Source organism: Oncorhynchus mykiss, chromosome 11, assembly GCF_013265735.2.
Source record: "Oncorhynchus mykiss isolate Arlee chromosome 11, USDA_OmykA_1.1, whole genome shotgun sequence".
Taxonomy (NCBI): domain Eukaryota; kingdom Metazoa; phylum Chordata; class Actinopteri; order Salmoniformes; family Salmonidae; genus Oncorhynchus; species Oncorhynchus mykiss.
Window position 1 is genome coordinate 84300649 of NC_048575.1, and position 15744 is coordinate 84316392.

Here is a 15744-nt window from a genome sequence, read left to right on the forward strand (position 1 = left end):
ATATACCTGCTGGAGCGCATGCTACGGGTGGGTGCTGCTATGGTGACCAGCAAGCTGAGATAAGGCGGGATTTTACCTAGCAGAGACTTGTAGATGACTTGGAGCCAGTGGGCTTGGCGACGAGTATGAAGCGAGGGCCAGCCAACAAGAGCGTACAGGTCGCAGTGGTGGGTAGTATATGGGGCTTTGGTGACAAAACGGATGGCACTGTGATATACTGCATCCAATTGATTGAGTAGTGTTGGAGGCTATTTTGTAAATGACATCGCCGAAGTCGAGGATTGGTAGGATGGTCAGTTTTACAATGGTATGTTTGGCAGCATGAGTGAAGGATGCTTTGTTGCGAAAAAGGAAGCTGAGTCTAGATTTAATTTTGGATAGGAGATGCTTAATGTGAGTCTGGAAGGAGAGTTTACAGTCTAGCCAGACACCTAGGTATTTGTAGTTGTCCACATATTCTAAGTCAGAACCGTCCAGAGTAGTGATGCTGGACGGGCGGGTAGGTGCGGACAGCGATCGTTTGAAGAGCATGCATTTAGTTTTACTTGCATTTAAGAGCAGTTGGAGGCCATGGAAGGAGAGTTGTATGGCATTGAAGCTCGTCTGGAGGTTTGTTAACACGGTGTCAAAAGAAGGGCCAGAGTTATACAGAATGGTGTTGTCTGTGTAGAGGTAGATCAGAGAATCACCAGCAGCAAGAGCGACATCATTGATGTATACTGAGAAGAGAGTCGGCCCGAGAATTTAACCCTGTGGCACCCCCATAGAGACTGCCAGAGGTCCGGACAACAGGCCCTCCGATTTGACACACTGAACTCTATCAGAGAAGTAGTTGGTGAACCAGGCAAGGCAGTCATTTGAGAAATTTAGGCTGGTGAGTCTGCCGATAAGAATGTGGTGATTGACAGAGTCGAAAGCCTTGGCCAGGTCGATGAATACGGCTGCACAGTAATGTCTCTTATCGATGGTGGTTATGATATCGTTTAGGACCTTTAGTGTGGCTGAGGTGCACGCATGACCAGCTCTGAAACCAGATTACATAGCGGAGAAGGTACGGTGGGATTCGAAATGGTCGGTAATCTGTTTGTTAACTTGGCTTTCGAAGACCTTAGAAAGGCAGGGTAGGATAGATATAGGTCTGTAGAAATGTGGGTCTAGAGTGTCTCCCCCTTAGAAGATGGGGTTGACCGAGGCAGCATTCCAATCTTTGTGAATCTCAGACGATACGATAGAGAGGTTGAACAGGTTAGTGATAGGGGTTGCAACAATTTCGGCAGATAATTTTAGAAAGAGAGGGTCCAGATTATCTGGCCCGGCTGATTTGTCGGTGTCCAGATTTTGCAGCTCATTCAGAACATCAGCTGTCTGTATTTGGGTGAAGGAGAAATGGGGGAGGCTTGGGCGAGTTGTTGTGGGGAGTGGAGGGCTGGTGATCGGAGTAGGGGTAGCCAGGTGGAAAGCATAGCGAGCCGTAGAAAAATGCTTCTTGAAATTCTCAATTACAGTGGATTTATCGGTGGTGACAGTGTTTCCTAGCCTCAGTGCAGTGGGCAGCTAGGAGGAGGTGCACGTATTCTCCATGGAGTTTACAGTGTCCCAGAACTTTTTTGAGTTTGTGCTACAGGATGCAAATTTCTGCTTGAAAAAGCTAGCCTTAGCTTTCCTAACTGCCTGTGTATATTGGTTCCTGATTTCCCTGAAAAGAGACATATCACGGGGGCTATTCGATGCTAATGCAGTACGCCACAGGATTTTTTTTGTGCTGGTCAAGGGCAGTCAAGTCAGGAGTGAACCAGGGGCTATATCTGTTCTTAGTTCTATATTTTTTGAACGGGGCATGGTTATTTAATATGGTGAGGAAAGCACTTTTAAAGAACAACCAGGCATCATCTACTGAAGGGATGAGGTCAATATCCTTCCAGGATACCCAGGCCAGGTCGATTAGAAAGGCCTGCTCGCTGAGGTATTTTAGGGAGCGCTTGACAGTGATGACGGGTGGTCGTTTGACCGCGGACCCATTACGGATGCAGGCAATGAGGCAGTGATCGCTGAGATCCTGTTTGAAGACAGCAGAGGCGTATTTGGAGGGCGAGTTAGTTAGGATGATCTTGTCATGACGTTGCCCTCTTTGGGTACAGCGAGCACCATCCCCCCTCTCTCTATACTCCCTACACCAGGCTCTGTTAGGCAGGTCATAAATTCCTGGAGGAGATTCTCTCCTCATGGCCAGAGTATAAGAGAGTGAGTTTTCATAGAGAGAACAAAGGAATTTTTTCCACCTCACAGAACTTGAGAACTGAACAATATTCATGTTCTGGAGAATGTATAAAAGGTTGGTGACGTAGCCAGCTACGAACTGGTCCAATTGGTACAATTTTGTGAAACTCATGAGAGACAATACAGCCACATTACCATAACCCTGTTTATACAAGAATCTCAGTTATGAGGCTTACATCTAATTGTTGTATAAAATGAATGAGTGAAGATGAAACTATTTTTGAAATGATGTGATGCTTTGTAATGATGTTAATGTGAGAGAATTGTTTTTCTGTTTAAAGTTTCACTAAGTCCTTGGCACGCCCCCAGGGGCACAGACAGGACCTGGCGTCATAAAACCCCCACCTTGGGAATTTATCTTTAGACCAAGCTTACCTCAATTACGAGAGGGCTAAGGTTTGAGACCAGACCAGTACCTCATCACAGAGGGAGATTGCTGAATCTTTTAACCATACCACGTGGTTAAACTCTTAGACTATCGATAACGACAAAATAAGAACAAATCCTTGATACTAGTCTGAAGCTAGGAATTCGATATCATAATTCATTAATAAGAAGACTAAATGATTAGATATTAAAATATCTGAAAGTTATATTAGGAAAATTATAACTTTGTAATCTGAATATTTTCCTTGGTGCCCTGACTTCCTAGTTAATTACAGTTACATGATTAAGTAGTTTAATCACGTAATAATAATTACAGAGAATTTTTGATAAGGATTTATCTTCAGTTTAATGATGCCAAAGACACAACAATAGCTATGAGGGTGCCCATGTTTACAGATTCCATGATAATTTGTGTGAGATTGAGGGCATCTAGCTTAGATTGTAGAACGGCCGGGGAGCATATCCCAGTTTAGGTCACCAAACAGCACGACATCTGAAAATAGATGGTGGGGAATCAATTCACATATGGTGTCCAGGGCACAGCTGGGGGCTGAGGGGGGTCTATAACAAGGGGCAACAGTGGGAGACTTGTTTCTGGAAAGGTGTATTTTTAAAAGTAGAAGCTCGAACTGTTTGTGCACAGACCTGGATAGTAAGACAGACCTCTGCAGGCTAACTCCGCCCCCTTTGGCAGTTCTATCTTGACGGAAAATGTTAGTAGTAGTTGGGGATGGAAATTGGTCGGGAGAGCTAAGACAACAAGGGGTAAACAGTGATGAATAGAGAGGGTCAGTTAGGTACACAGGACCTGAGTTCGAGGCTGGGGATGACAGATAAACAAAATGAGATACAGTATTAATGAACAGACCAGAAGGCATCAGCTGTATGGCTGAGTGATCATAGGGTCCAATGAGCAGCAATAGGTGAGTCAGGGAGCCATTCAGTATTCGCTACTACGCTAGGCGAGTGAGAGACACGGCATTCAGAAAGCTAGCGGGCCGGGGCTAGCAGATGGGTCTTCAGCGACATCGCAACGGAAAAGCCTGTTGAAACCACATCGGACGATTACGTCGGCAGACCAGTTGTGATGGATCGGCGGAGCTCCGTGTCGACAATAAAGGGTCCAGGCCAAATGGCAAAAGAGGTATTGTAGCCCAAGAAATAGCTGGTATACTCTGTCGGCTGGCCGGGAGATGGGCCTAGCTCGAGGCTAGCTCAAGGCTAACTGGTGCTTGCTTTGGAACAAGAGGCGTTATCCCACAATAGCCACTCAGTTACAGCTAGCTAGCTGCGATGATCCGGTGTAATGGTCCAGAGATTGCGGCAGGAATCCGGTGACGTGGTATAGAAAAGCAGTCTGATATGCTCTGGGTTGATATTGCGCTGTACATACTGGCAGGTAATTGTCCGAGCTAAAGGTGAAGACCGCTAGTAGGGCCTAACAATGACTAGTAGCTAGTTTGCTGGCTAGAGGTTCCAGTTATGAGGTATAAAAAAATAGCAGATCCATACCACATTGGGTGAGGCGGGTTGCAGGAAAGTATATTTAGTTCCTAGATGGAAAGTGAGATTAAAATATATACGAAAAATAATGAAAAACAGACTATTTACAGACTATTAACACGTGACAAGACAAACACATTTCCGACTGCTATGCCATGTTGGAATCGCCATCTTGTTCTCTGATTAGCTTTGTTAAAATCCCCAGCTACATTAAATGCAGCCACAGGATATATGGTTTCCAGTTTGCATAAAGTCCAGTGAAGTTCCTTGATGGCCGTCTTGGTATCAGCATGCAGGGGGATTTTCATGGCTGTGACGATTACCGAGCAGAGTTCTCTTGGGAGGTAATACGGTCTGCATTTTATTGTGAGGAATTCTAGGTCAGGTGAACAAAAGGACTTGAGTTCTGGTATGTTCTTACAATTATACCATGAGTCGTTAATCATGAAACACACACCCCGTCCTTTTTCTTACCAGAGAGACTGAAAATCCCGTTGGCTGTACGGACTCCGACAGCATGTCCCCAGCTAGCCATGTCTCCGTGAAACAGAATATGTTACAATCCTGGAAATCTCTTCGGAAAGCAATTTTGTCGGCTTTGTTATCTAGGGACTGGACATTAGCTGTGAGTAGTGTGCGCGCATCCGAAGCCTCACTAGAAGACCGCTCCGGCTCCCTCTCCTCCGGCGGCGTTGTTTCTGGTGGCCTCTGGAATCAGTTCAAATGCCCTGGGAGGTGCAGACTAAGGATCTGCTTTGGGAAAGTCGTATTCCTGGTCGTAGTGCTGGTAAATTGACGTCTCGCTGATATCCAATAGTTCTCCCCGGCTGTATGTAACAACACTTAAAGTTTTCTGGGCTAACAATGTAAGAAAGAAAATAAAAAATAAAATAAAAACTGCACAGTTTCCTAAGGACTAGAAGCGAAGCTGCCATCTCTATTGGCACCATCTTGCTTGGAAATAGTGAGATGGGGCCGATAGATATGGCATGTGTTATATCTGGTATAATTCTAATGTCTTATCTGGTGTCCTGTGTGAATTTAAGTTCAATCCCTCTAATTCCCTCGCTCTCGCTATGGGAGAGGTTAGGGGGAGTGTGGTGCTAGGAGTTAAAGGGAGTGTGGTGCTATGGGAAGGGTTAGAGTTAGCAATTGCATTTTTATTTAACCTTTATTTAACAAGGCAAGTCAGTTAAGAACAAATTCTTATTTTCAATGACAGCCTAGGAACAGTGTGTTAACTGCATTGTTCTAACCAGTAGGCTACCTGCTGTTCCAGTCAGTAATTAGGGAGAGTGTGGTGCTATGGGAGGGGTTAGGAGGAGTGTGGTGCTATGGGAGGGGTTAGGAGGAGTGTGGTGCTATGGGAGGGGTTAGGAGGAGTGTGGTGCTATGGGAGGAGTTAGGAGGAGTGTGGTGCTATGGGAGGTTTTAGGAGGAGTGTGGTGCTATGGGAGGGGTTAGGAGGAGTGTGGTGCTATGGGAGGGGTTAGGAGGAGTGTGGTGCTATGGGAGGGGTTAGGAGGAGTGTGGTGCTATGGGAGGGGTTAGGAGGAGTGTGGTGCTATGGGAGGGGTTAGTAGTTAGGGGGAGTGTGGTGCTATGGGAGGGGTTAGTAGTTAGGGGGAGTGTGGTGCTATGGGAGGGGTTAGTAGTTAGGGGGAGTGTGGTACTATGGGAGGGGTTAGTAGTTAGGGGGAGTGTGGTACTATGGGAGGGGTTAGTAGTTAGGGTGAGTGTGGTACTATGGGAGAGGTTAGTAGTTAGGGGGAGTGTGGTGCTATGGGAGGGGTTAGTAGTTAGGGGGAGTGTGGTACTATGGGAGGGGTTAGTAGTTAGGGTGAGTGTGGTACTATGGGAGGAGTTAGGAGGAGTGTGGTGCTATGGGAGGGGGTAGGAGGAGTGTGGTGCTATGGGAGGGGTTAGGAGGAGTGTGGTGCTATGGGAGGGGTTAGGAGGAGTGTGGTGCTATGGGAGGGGTTAGGAGGAGTGTGGTGCTATGGGAGGGGTTAGGAGGAGTGTGGTACTATGGGAGGGGTTAGGAGGAGCGTGGTGCTATGGGAGGGGTTAGGAGGAGCGTGGTGCTATGGGAGGGGTTAGGAGGAGTGTGGTGCTATGGGAGGGGTTAGGAGGAGTGTGGTGCTATGGGAGGGGTTAGGAGGAGTGTGGTGCTATGGGAGGAGTTAGGAGGAGTGTGGTGCTATGGGAGGGGTTAGGAGGAGTGTGGTGCTATGGGAGGGGTTAGGAGGAGTATGGTGCTATGGGAGGGGTTAGGAGGAGTGTGGTGCTATGGGAGGGGTTAGGAGGAGTGTGGTGCTATGGGAGGGGTTAGGAGGAGTGTGGTGCTATGGGAGGGGTTAGTAGTCAGGGGGAGTGTGGTACTATGGGAGGGGTTAGTAGTTAGGGTGAGTGTGGTACTATGGGAGGAGTTAGGAGGAGTGTGGTGCTATGGGAGGGGTTAGGAGGAGTGTGGTGCTATGGGAGGGGTTAGGAGGAGTGTGGTGCTATGGGAGGGGTTAGGAGGAGTGTGGTGCTATGGGAGGGGATAGGAGGAGTGTTGTGCTATGGGAGGGGTTAGGAGGAGTGTGGTGCTATGGGAGGGGTTAGGAGGAGTGTGGTGCTATGGGAGGGGTTAGTAGTTAGGGGGAGTGTGGTGATATGGGAGGGGTTAGGAGGAGTGTGGTGCTATGGGAGGGGTTAGGAGTTAGGAGGAGTGTGGTGATATGGGAGGGGTTAGGAGGAGTGTGGTGCGATGGGAGGGGTTAGGAGGAGTGTGGTGCTATGGGAGGGGTTAGGAGTTAGGAGGAGCGTGGTGCTATGGGAGGGGTTAGCAGTTAGGGGGAGTGTGGTGATATGGGAGGGGTTAGGAGGAGTGTGGTGCTATGGGAGGGGTTAGGAGGAGTGTGGTGCTATGGGAGGGGTTAGGAGTTAGGAGGAGTGTGGTGCTATGGGAGGGGTTAGTAGTTAGGGGGAGTGTGGTGCTATGGGAGGGGTTAGGAGGAGTGTGGTGCTATGGGAGGGGTTAGGGGGAGTGTGGTGCTATGGGAGGGGTTAGGAAGAGTGTGGTGCTATGGGAGGGGTTACGAGTTAGGAGGAGTGTGGTGCTATGGGAGGGGTTAGTAGTTAGTGGGAGTGTGGTGCTATGGGAGGGGTTAGGAGGTGTGTGGTGCTATGGGAGGGGTTATGAGTTAGGAGGAGTGTGGTGCTATGGGAGGAGTTAGGGGGAGTGTGGTGCTATGGGAGGGGTTAGGAGGGGTGTGCTATGGGAGTGGTTAGGAGGAGTGTGGTGCTATGGGAGGAGTTAGGGGGAGTGTGGTGCTATGGGAGGGGTTAGGAGGAGTGTGGTGCTATGGGAGCGGTTAGGAGGAGTCTGGTGCTATGGGAGCGGTTAGGAGGAGTCTGGTGCTATGGGAGGGGTTAGGAGCTTGGGGGAACGTGTGCCGGGTCTTACACTGGGTTGTTGCACTGGCGAGTTCTGAAGCGAACCCCGGTCCCACAGGAGCGGGAACAGGAACCATATTTCGTCCAAGAGCCCCAGGAGCCATCCTGCGTCACCTGGTTGACATTCTTCCACATGCAGTGACCTTTATAGCACCACTATAGAGGAGACAAAGGACAGTCAGACAGACACAACAACAAGCTGAGCTAATGGTTACGTAGTCATGCATAGTTTAGGAGGAGTTCTCACCTTCCCAGGAACACACTCAGTACCATCCAGAGGAGGGCCTTTTTTGGTCTTGCAGAAGTATGGGTTGTCAGGGTGACTGCACCACAGCTGCTTACATGGGTCAAATGTGCGAAACTGAAAGAAGAAGAAGAATACATTTTAAAACGCTGTCTGTGGTTTACTGGGTTGGAGTTCCAATGGAACGATTGACAGGAGATGTTCAGGAAGCCAGTCAGCCAGCTGCAGTATGGCATATCATTATCTACCTACCTAATCCCCATATTGTTTTTATTTACTTTTTCGCTCTTTTGCACACCAGTATCACTACTTGCACATCATCATCTGCTCATCTATCACTCCAGTGTTAATTTGCTAAATTGTAATTATTTTGCTACTATGGCCTATTTATTGCCTTACCTCCTCACGCCATTTGCACACACTGTATAGAGATCGTTTTTTTGTATTGTGTTATTGACTGTATGTTTGTTTATTCCATGTGTAACTCTGTGTTGTTGTTTGTGTCGCACTGCTTTGCTTTATCTTGGCCAGCTAGCAGTTGTAAATGAGAACTTGTTCTCAACTGGCCTACCTGGTTAATATAAAGGTGAAATAAAATTAAAAGGTGAAATAATATAAAGGTGAAATAAAAAAACGATTTTAAAAAATGTATGTGTATGGCTGAATGCATTTTATATTTTATTAGGATCCCCATTAGGAGACAGCTAGTCTTACTGGGGTCCAACACATATATCGAAAAATACATTACAGACAAAATACTTCCATTTAAAAACATGAACATGTAGTGTGTGTGCATCTATCATTTACACATACATGTCAGTAGATACACACAACAAGTAGGTCACATGTCAGTACACACACACACACACAACAAGTAGGTTACATGTCAGTACACACACACACACAACAAGTAGGTCACATGTCAGTACACACACACACACACCACAAGTAGGTCACATGTCAGTACACACACACACAACAAGTAGGTCACATGTCAGTACACACACACACACACAACAAGTAGGTCACATGTCAGTACACACACACACAACAAGTAGGTCACATGTCAATACACACACACAACAAGTAGGTCACATGTCAGTACAGACACACAACAAGTAGGTCACATGTCAGTACACACACACAACAAGTAGGTCACATGTCAGTACACACACACACAACAAGTAGGTCACATGTCAGTACACACACACAACAAGTAGGTCACATGTCAGTACAGACACACAACAAGTAGGTCACATGTCAGTACATACACACAACAAGTAGGCCACATGTCAGTACATACACACAACAAGTAGGCCACATGTCAGTACACACACACAACAAGTAGGTCACATGTCAGTACACACACACAACCAGTAGGTCACATGTCAGTACAGACACACAACAAGTAGGTCACATGTCAGTACACACACACAACAAGTAGGCCACATGTCAGTACATACACACAACATGTATGTCACGTCAGTACATTGGGCCGAGATTGCTGGACAACATTATAACACATTCAGTCTGTACAAACAGGCTCTCAAAGTGCTTGATAGGAAGCCCAACAGCAATCATCACTGTTACATCCTCAGAAAGTATGAGCTCCTGAGTTGGAAAAATCTTGTGCAATACACCGACGCATGTCTTGTATTCAAGATCCTAAATGGCCTGGCTCCCCCGCCACTCAGTACTTTAGTTAAACAGAAAACCCAAAGTCATGGCAGCTGATCCACAAGGTCTGCCATGAGAGGTGACTGTATAGTTCCCTTAAGGAAAAGAAACTTTAGTCAATCTGCTTTCTCTGCGAGAGCTTCCCGTGTCTGGAACACATTGCCATCATACACGCAAAACTGCGTCACCTATCACACCTTCACAAAAAACATAGTTTTAATTACTTAGCTCCATGGTCCTGGAATTCTCTCCTGAACATTTTAACATTTGATGATCTAGTTTCGTTGGTGGCGTATAAACACTTGATCGATGTATATATCATAGACGAGTGTAATTGTTTTTAGGCCAGCTGTTTTTAGTCAAGACTTTCGTGTTTTTAAAGTAAAATGTTTTTGTTGTGCTGTATGTGTGTTTATAGGTTTGTTTAATGTTGTGTTAGTGTTTGCAAGTTGTTTGTCTGAAACATTGTTCCCCCTGCTACTATTGGACCAGGTCTCTCTTGGAAAAGAGATGTTATCTCAATGAGAAAAACCTGTATAAATAAAGGTCAAATAAATAAAATGAAGACATGGCTAAAGACCAATCAGACTTGTGAACATAAAGACATGGCTAAAGGCCAATCAGACTTGTGAACATAAAGACATGGCTAAAGACCAATCAGACTTGTGAACATAAAGACATGGCTAAAGACCAATCAGACTTGTGAACATAAAGACATGGCTAAAGACCAATCAGACTTGTGAACATAAAGACATGGCTAAAGACCAATCAGACTTGTGAACACAAAGACATGGCTAAAGACCAATCAGACTTGTGAACACAAAGACATGGCTAAAGACCAATCCGATTTGTGAACATAAAGACATGGCTAAAGGCCAATCAGATTTGTGAACATAAAGACATGGCTAAAGGCCAATCAGATTTGTGAACATAAAGACATGGCTAAAGACCAATCAGACTTGTGAACATAAAGACATGGCTAAAGGCCAATCAGATTTGTGAACATAAAGACATGGCTAAAGACCAATCAGACTTGTGAACATAAAGACATGGCTAAAGACCAATCAGACTTGTGAACATAAAGACATGGCTAAAGACCAATCAGACTTGTGAACATCAAGACATGGCTAAAGACCAATCAGACTTGTGAACATAAAGACATGGCTAAAGACCAATCAGACTTGTGAACATAAAGACCCAACACACCAATAACACCATACAGAACCCAACAGTACCAATAACACCATACATAACCCAACACTCCAATAGCACCATACAGTACCAATAACACCATACAGAAGCCAACACACCAATAACACCATACAGAACCCAACAGCACCATACAGAACCCAACAGCACAAATCACACCATACAGAACCCAACAGCACCAATAACACCATACAGAACCCAACAGCACCAATAACACCATACAGAACCCAACACACCAATAACACCATATAGAACCCAACACACCAATAACACCATATAGAACCCAACAGCACCAATAACAGCATACAGAACCCAACAGCAAACAATAACAGCATACAGAACCCAACAGCACCAATAACACCATACAGAACCCAACAGCACCAATAACACCATACAGAACCCAACAGCACCAATAACACCATACAGCACCAATAACGCCATACAGCACCTAACACACCAATAACACCATACAGAACCCAACAGCACCAATGACACCATACAGAACCCAACAGCACCATTAACACCATACAGAACCCAACAGCACCAATAACACCATACAGAACCCAACACACCAATAACACCATACAGAACCCAACAGCACCAATAACACCATACAGAACCCAACACTCCAATAGCACCATACAGTACCAATAACACCATACAGAAGCCAACACACCAATAACACCATACAGAAGCCAACAGCACCAATAACAGCATACAGAACCCAACAGCACCAATAGCACCATACAAAACCAATAGCACCACACAGCACCAATAACACCATACATCACCCAACAGCACCAATAAGTCAGTCCAACTCCCCTAGAGGAATGACTCCCCTTTCTTCTTTAAGGTTTCTGACCCTATCATCGCCAAGCTTATCTCCGACCTTTCTCTCCTCTCTGGGGAGGTTCCCATCGTTGGGAAGGCAGCCACGATTCATCCTTTATTTAAAGGGGAGTGACGGACTTGTTGAGGAGTGACGGACTCCATCCTAGCTGGAGGGGTGCTCTCATCTTATCTAAGAACATCGACAGGGTTCTAACTCCCCTAGCTCCACAATGAGATAGGATGCAGGCCAGGCAGCAGGCTGTTAGCCAGCCTACTCAATCACTTTTTATAGCTACTGTTTACAGGCCTCCTGGGCCATATACAGCGTTCCTCACTGAGTTCCCTAAAATTCCTATCGGACCTTGTAGTCACGGCAGATAATATTCAAATTTTTGGTGACTTTAATATTCACATGGAAAAGTCCACAGACCCACTCCAAAAGGCTTTCGGAGCCATCGTCGACTCAGTGGGTTTTGTCCAACATGTCTCTGGACCTACTCACTGCCACAGTCATACTCTGGACCTAGTTTTGTCCCATGGAATAAATGTTGTGGATCTTAATGTTTTTCCTCATAATCCTGGACTATCGGCCCATAATTGTATTACGTTTGCCTACGCAACAAATAATCTGCACGGACCCCAACCAAGGATCATCAAAAGTAATACTATAAATTCTCGGACAACCCAAAGATTCCTTGATGCCCCTCCAGACTCCCTCCACCTACCCAAGAACGTCAGAGGACAAAAATCAGTTAACCACCTAATTGAGGAACTAAATTTAACCCTAGATGCAGTCACACCCCTAAAAACCAAAAACATTTCTCATAAGAAACTAGCTCCCTGGTATACAGAAATTACCCGAGCTCTGAAGCAAGCTCCCAGAAAATTGGAACGGAAATGGCGTCACAACAAACTGGAAGTCTTCCGACTAGCTTGGACAGACAGTACCGTGCAGTATCGAAGAGCCCTCACTGCTGCTCGATCATCCTATTTTTCCAAATTAATTGAGGAAAATAAGAACAATCCCAAATTTATTTTTGATACTGTTACAAAGCTAACTAAAAAGCAGCATTCCCCAAGAGAGGATGGCTTTCACTTCAGCAGTGATAAATTCACGAACTTCTTTGAGGAAAAGATCATTAGAAAGCAAATTATGGACTCCTCTGCGTATTTCTCCAAAGCTCTCCAAAGCTCAGTTGTCCTGTGTCTGCACAACTCTGCCAGGACCTAGGATCAAGAGAGACGCTCAAGTGTTTTAGTACTATATCTCTTGACACAATGATGAAAATAATTATGACCTCTAAACCTTCAAGATGCAAACTGGGCCCTATTCCAACTAAACTACTGAAAGAGCTGCTTCCTGTGCTTGGCCCTCCTATGTTGAGCATAATAAACGTCTCTCTATCCACCGGTTGTGTACCAAACTCACTAAAAGTGGCAGTAATAAAGCCTCTCTTGAAAAAGCCAAACCTTGACCCAGAAAATATAAAAAACTATCGGCCTATATCGAATCTCCCATTCCTCTCAAAAAAATTTGAAAAAGTGGTTGCGCAGCAACTCACTGCCTCCCTGAAGACAAACAATGTATATGAAATGCTTCAGTCTGGTTTTAGACTCCATCATAACACTGAGACTGCACTTGTGAAGGTGGTAAATGACCTTTTAATGGTGTCAGACCGAGGCTCTGCATCTGTCCTCGTGCTCTTAATGCTGCTTTTGATACCATCGATCACCACATTTGTTTGGAGAGATTGGAAACCCAAATTGGTCTACATGGACAATTTCTGCCCTGGTTTAGATCTTATCTGTCGTAAATATATCAGTTTGTCTCTGTGGATGGTTTGTCCTCTGAGAAATCAACTGTAAATTCCGGTCTCCTCAAGGTTCTGTTTTAGGACCACTATTGTTTTCACTATATATTGGTCATTCAGAAACATAATGTTAACTTTCACTGCTATGCAGATGACACATAGCTCTACATTTCAATGAAACATGGTGAAGCCCCAAAATTGCCCTCACTGGAAGCCTGTGTTTCAGACATTAGGAAGTGGATGGCTACAAATCTTCTACTTTTAAACTCGGACAAAACAGAGATGCTTGTTCTAGGTCCCAAGAAACAAAGATATCTTCTGTTGAATCTGACAATTAATCTTGATGGTTGTACAGTCGTCTCAAATAAAACTGTGAAGGACCTCGGCGTTACTCTGGACCCAGCTTTTTTCCATCTACGTAACATTGCAAAAATCAGAAACTTTCTGTCCAAAAATGATGCTGAAAAATTAATCCATGCCTTTGTCACTTCTAGGTAAGACTACTGCAATGCTCTACATTCCGGCTACCCGGATAAAGCACTGAATAAACTTCAGTTAGTGCTAAACACGGCTGCTAGAATCTTGACTAGAACCAAAAAAAATGATCATATTACTCCAGTGCTAGCCTCTCTACATTGGCTTCCTGTTATGGCAAGGGCTGATTTCAAGGTTTTACTGCTAACCTACAAAGCATTACATGGGCTTGCTTCTACCTATCTTTCTGATTTGGTCCTGCCGTACATACGTACACCTACGCTACGGTCACAAGATGCAGGCCTCCTAACTGTCCCTAGAATTTCTAAGCAAACAACTGGAGGCAGGGCTTTCTCCTATAGAGCTCCATTGTTATGGAATGGTCTGCCTACCCATGTGAGAGACGCAGAATCGGTCTCAACTTTTAAGTCTTTATTGAAGACTCATCTCTTCAGTAGGTCCTATGATTGAGTGTAGTCTGGCCCAGGAGTGTGAAGGTGAATGGAAAGGCACTGGAGCAACGAACCACCCTTGCTGTCTCTGCCTGGTTGGTTCCCCTCTCTCCACTGGGATTCTCTGCCTCCAACCCTATTACAGGGACTGAGTCACTGGCTTACTGGTGCTCTTCCATGCCATCCCTAGGAGGGGTGCGTCACTTGAGTGGGTTGATTCACTGACGTGATTTTCCTGTCTGGGTTGGCGTCCCCCCTTGGGTTGTGCCGTGGCGGAGATCTTTGCGGGCTATACTCAGCCTTGTCTCAGGATGGTAAGTTGGTGGCTGAAGATATCCCTCTAGTGGTGTGGGGGCAGAGCTTTGGCAAAGTAGGTGGGGTTATATCCTGCCTGTTTGGCCCTGTCCAGGGGTATCGTCGGACGGGGCCACAGTGTCTCCCGACCCCTCCTGTCTAAAGCCTCCAGTATTTATGCTGCAGTAGTTTATGTGTCGGGGGCTAGGGTCAGTCTGTTATATCTGGAGTATTTCTCCTGTCTTATCCGGTCTCCTGTGTGAATTTAAGTATGCTCTCTTTCTTTCTTTCTTTCTCTCAGAGGACCTGAGACCTAGGACCATGCCTCAAGACTACCTGGCCTGATGACTCCTTGCTGTCCACAGGCCACCTGGCCGTGCTGCTGCTACGTGCTACCTGTCCCAGACATGCTGTTTTCAACTCTCTAGAGACAGCAGGAGCGGTAGAGATACTCTCAATGATTGGCTATGAAAAGCCAACTGACAGTTACTCCTGAGGTGCTGACCTGTTGCACCGTCGACAACCACTGCGATTATTATTATTTGACCCTGCTGGTCATCTATGAACATTTGAACAGCTTGGTCATGTTCTGTTATAATCTCCACCCGACACAGCCAGAAGAGGACTGGCCACCCCCCATAGCCTGTTTCCTCTCTAGCTTTCTTCCTAGGTTCTGGCCTTTCTAGGGAGTTTTTCCTAGCCACCGTGCTTCTACACCTGTATGGCTTGCTGTTTGGGGTATTAGGCTGGGTTTCTGTACAGCACTTTGAGATATCAGCTGATGTAAGAAGGGCTTCATAAAAAAATTGTATTTAAAGGAGAGATCAAGCTGATCCTAATTGTTATAGGCCTATTTCTATTTTGCCCTGATAATCAAAAGTGTTGGAAAAACGTGTCAATAGTCAACTGATTGGTTTCTTGATGTTTATAGTATTCTCTCAGGTATGCAATCTGGTTTCCGCTGAGGTTATGGATGTGTCACCGCAACCTTTAAGGTCCTCAATGATGTCACCATTGCCCTTGATTCTAAGCAATGTTGTGCTGCTATTTTTATTGACTTGGCCAAAGCTTTTGATACAGTAGACCATTCCATTCTTGTGGGTCGGCAAAGGAGTATTGGTGTCTCTGAGGGGTCTTTGGCCTG

The 15744-nt window shown here is 45.6% G+C and overlaps 1 protein-coding gene across 4 annotated transcripts in view; it reads right to left on the reverse strand.

Moving 5' to 3' along the window:
• The window catches only part of adamts3 (ADAM metallopeptidase with thrombospondin type 1 motif, 3), a 190860-nt gene that overhangs the window by 65356 nt on the left and 109760 nt on the right, over positions 1–15744 (reverse strand). For all 4 annotated transcript variants that reach the window (XM_036936581.1, XM_036936583.1, XM_036936580.1 and 1 more), the window contains 2 exons: positions 7856–7969; positions 7619–7764 (listed from right to left, as the gene is read on the reverse strand). In XM_036936581.1, coding sequence (XP_036792476.1) covers positions 7619–7764; positions 7856–7969 — 260 coding nt within the window. The remainder of the gene's footprint in view (positions 1–7618; positions 7765–7855; positions 7970–15744) is intronic.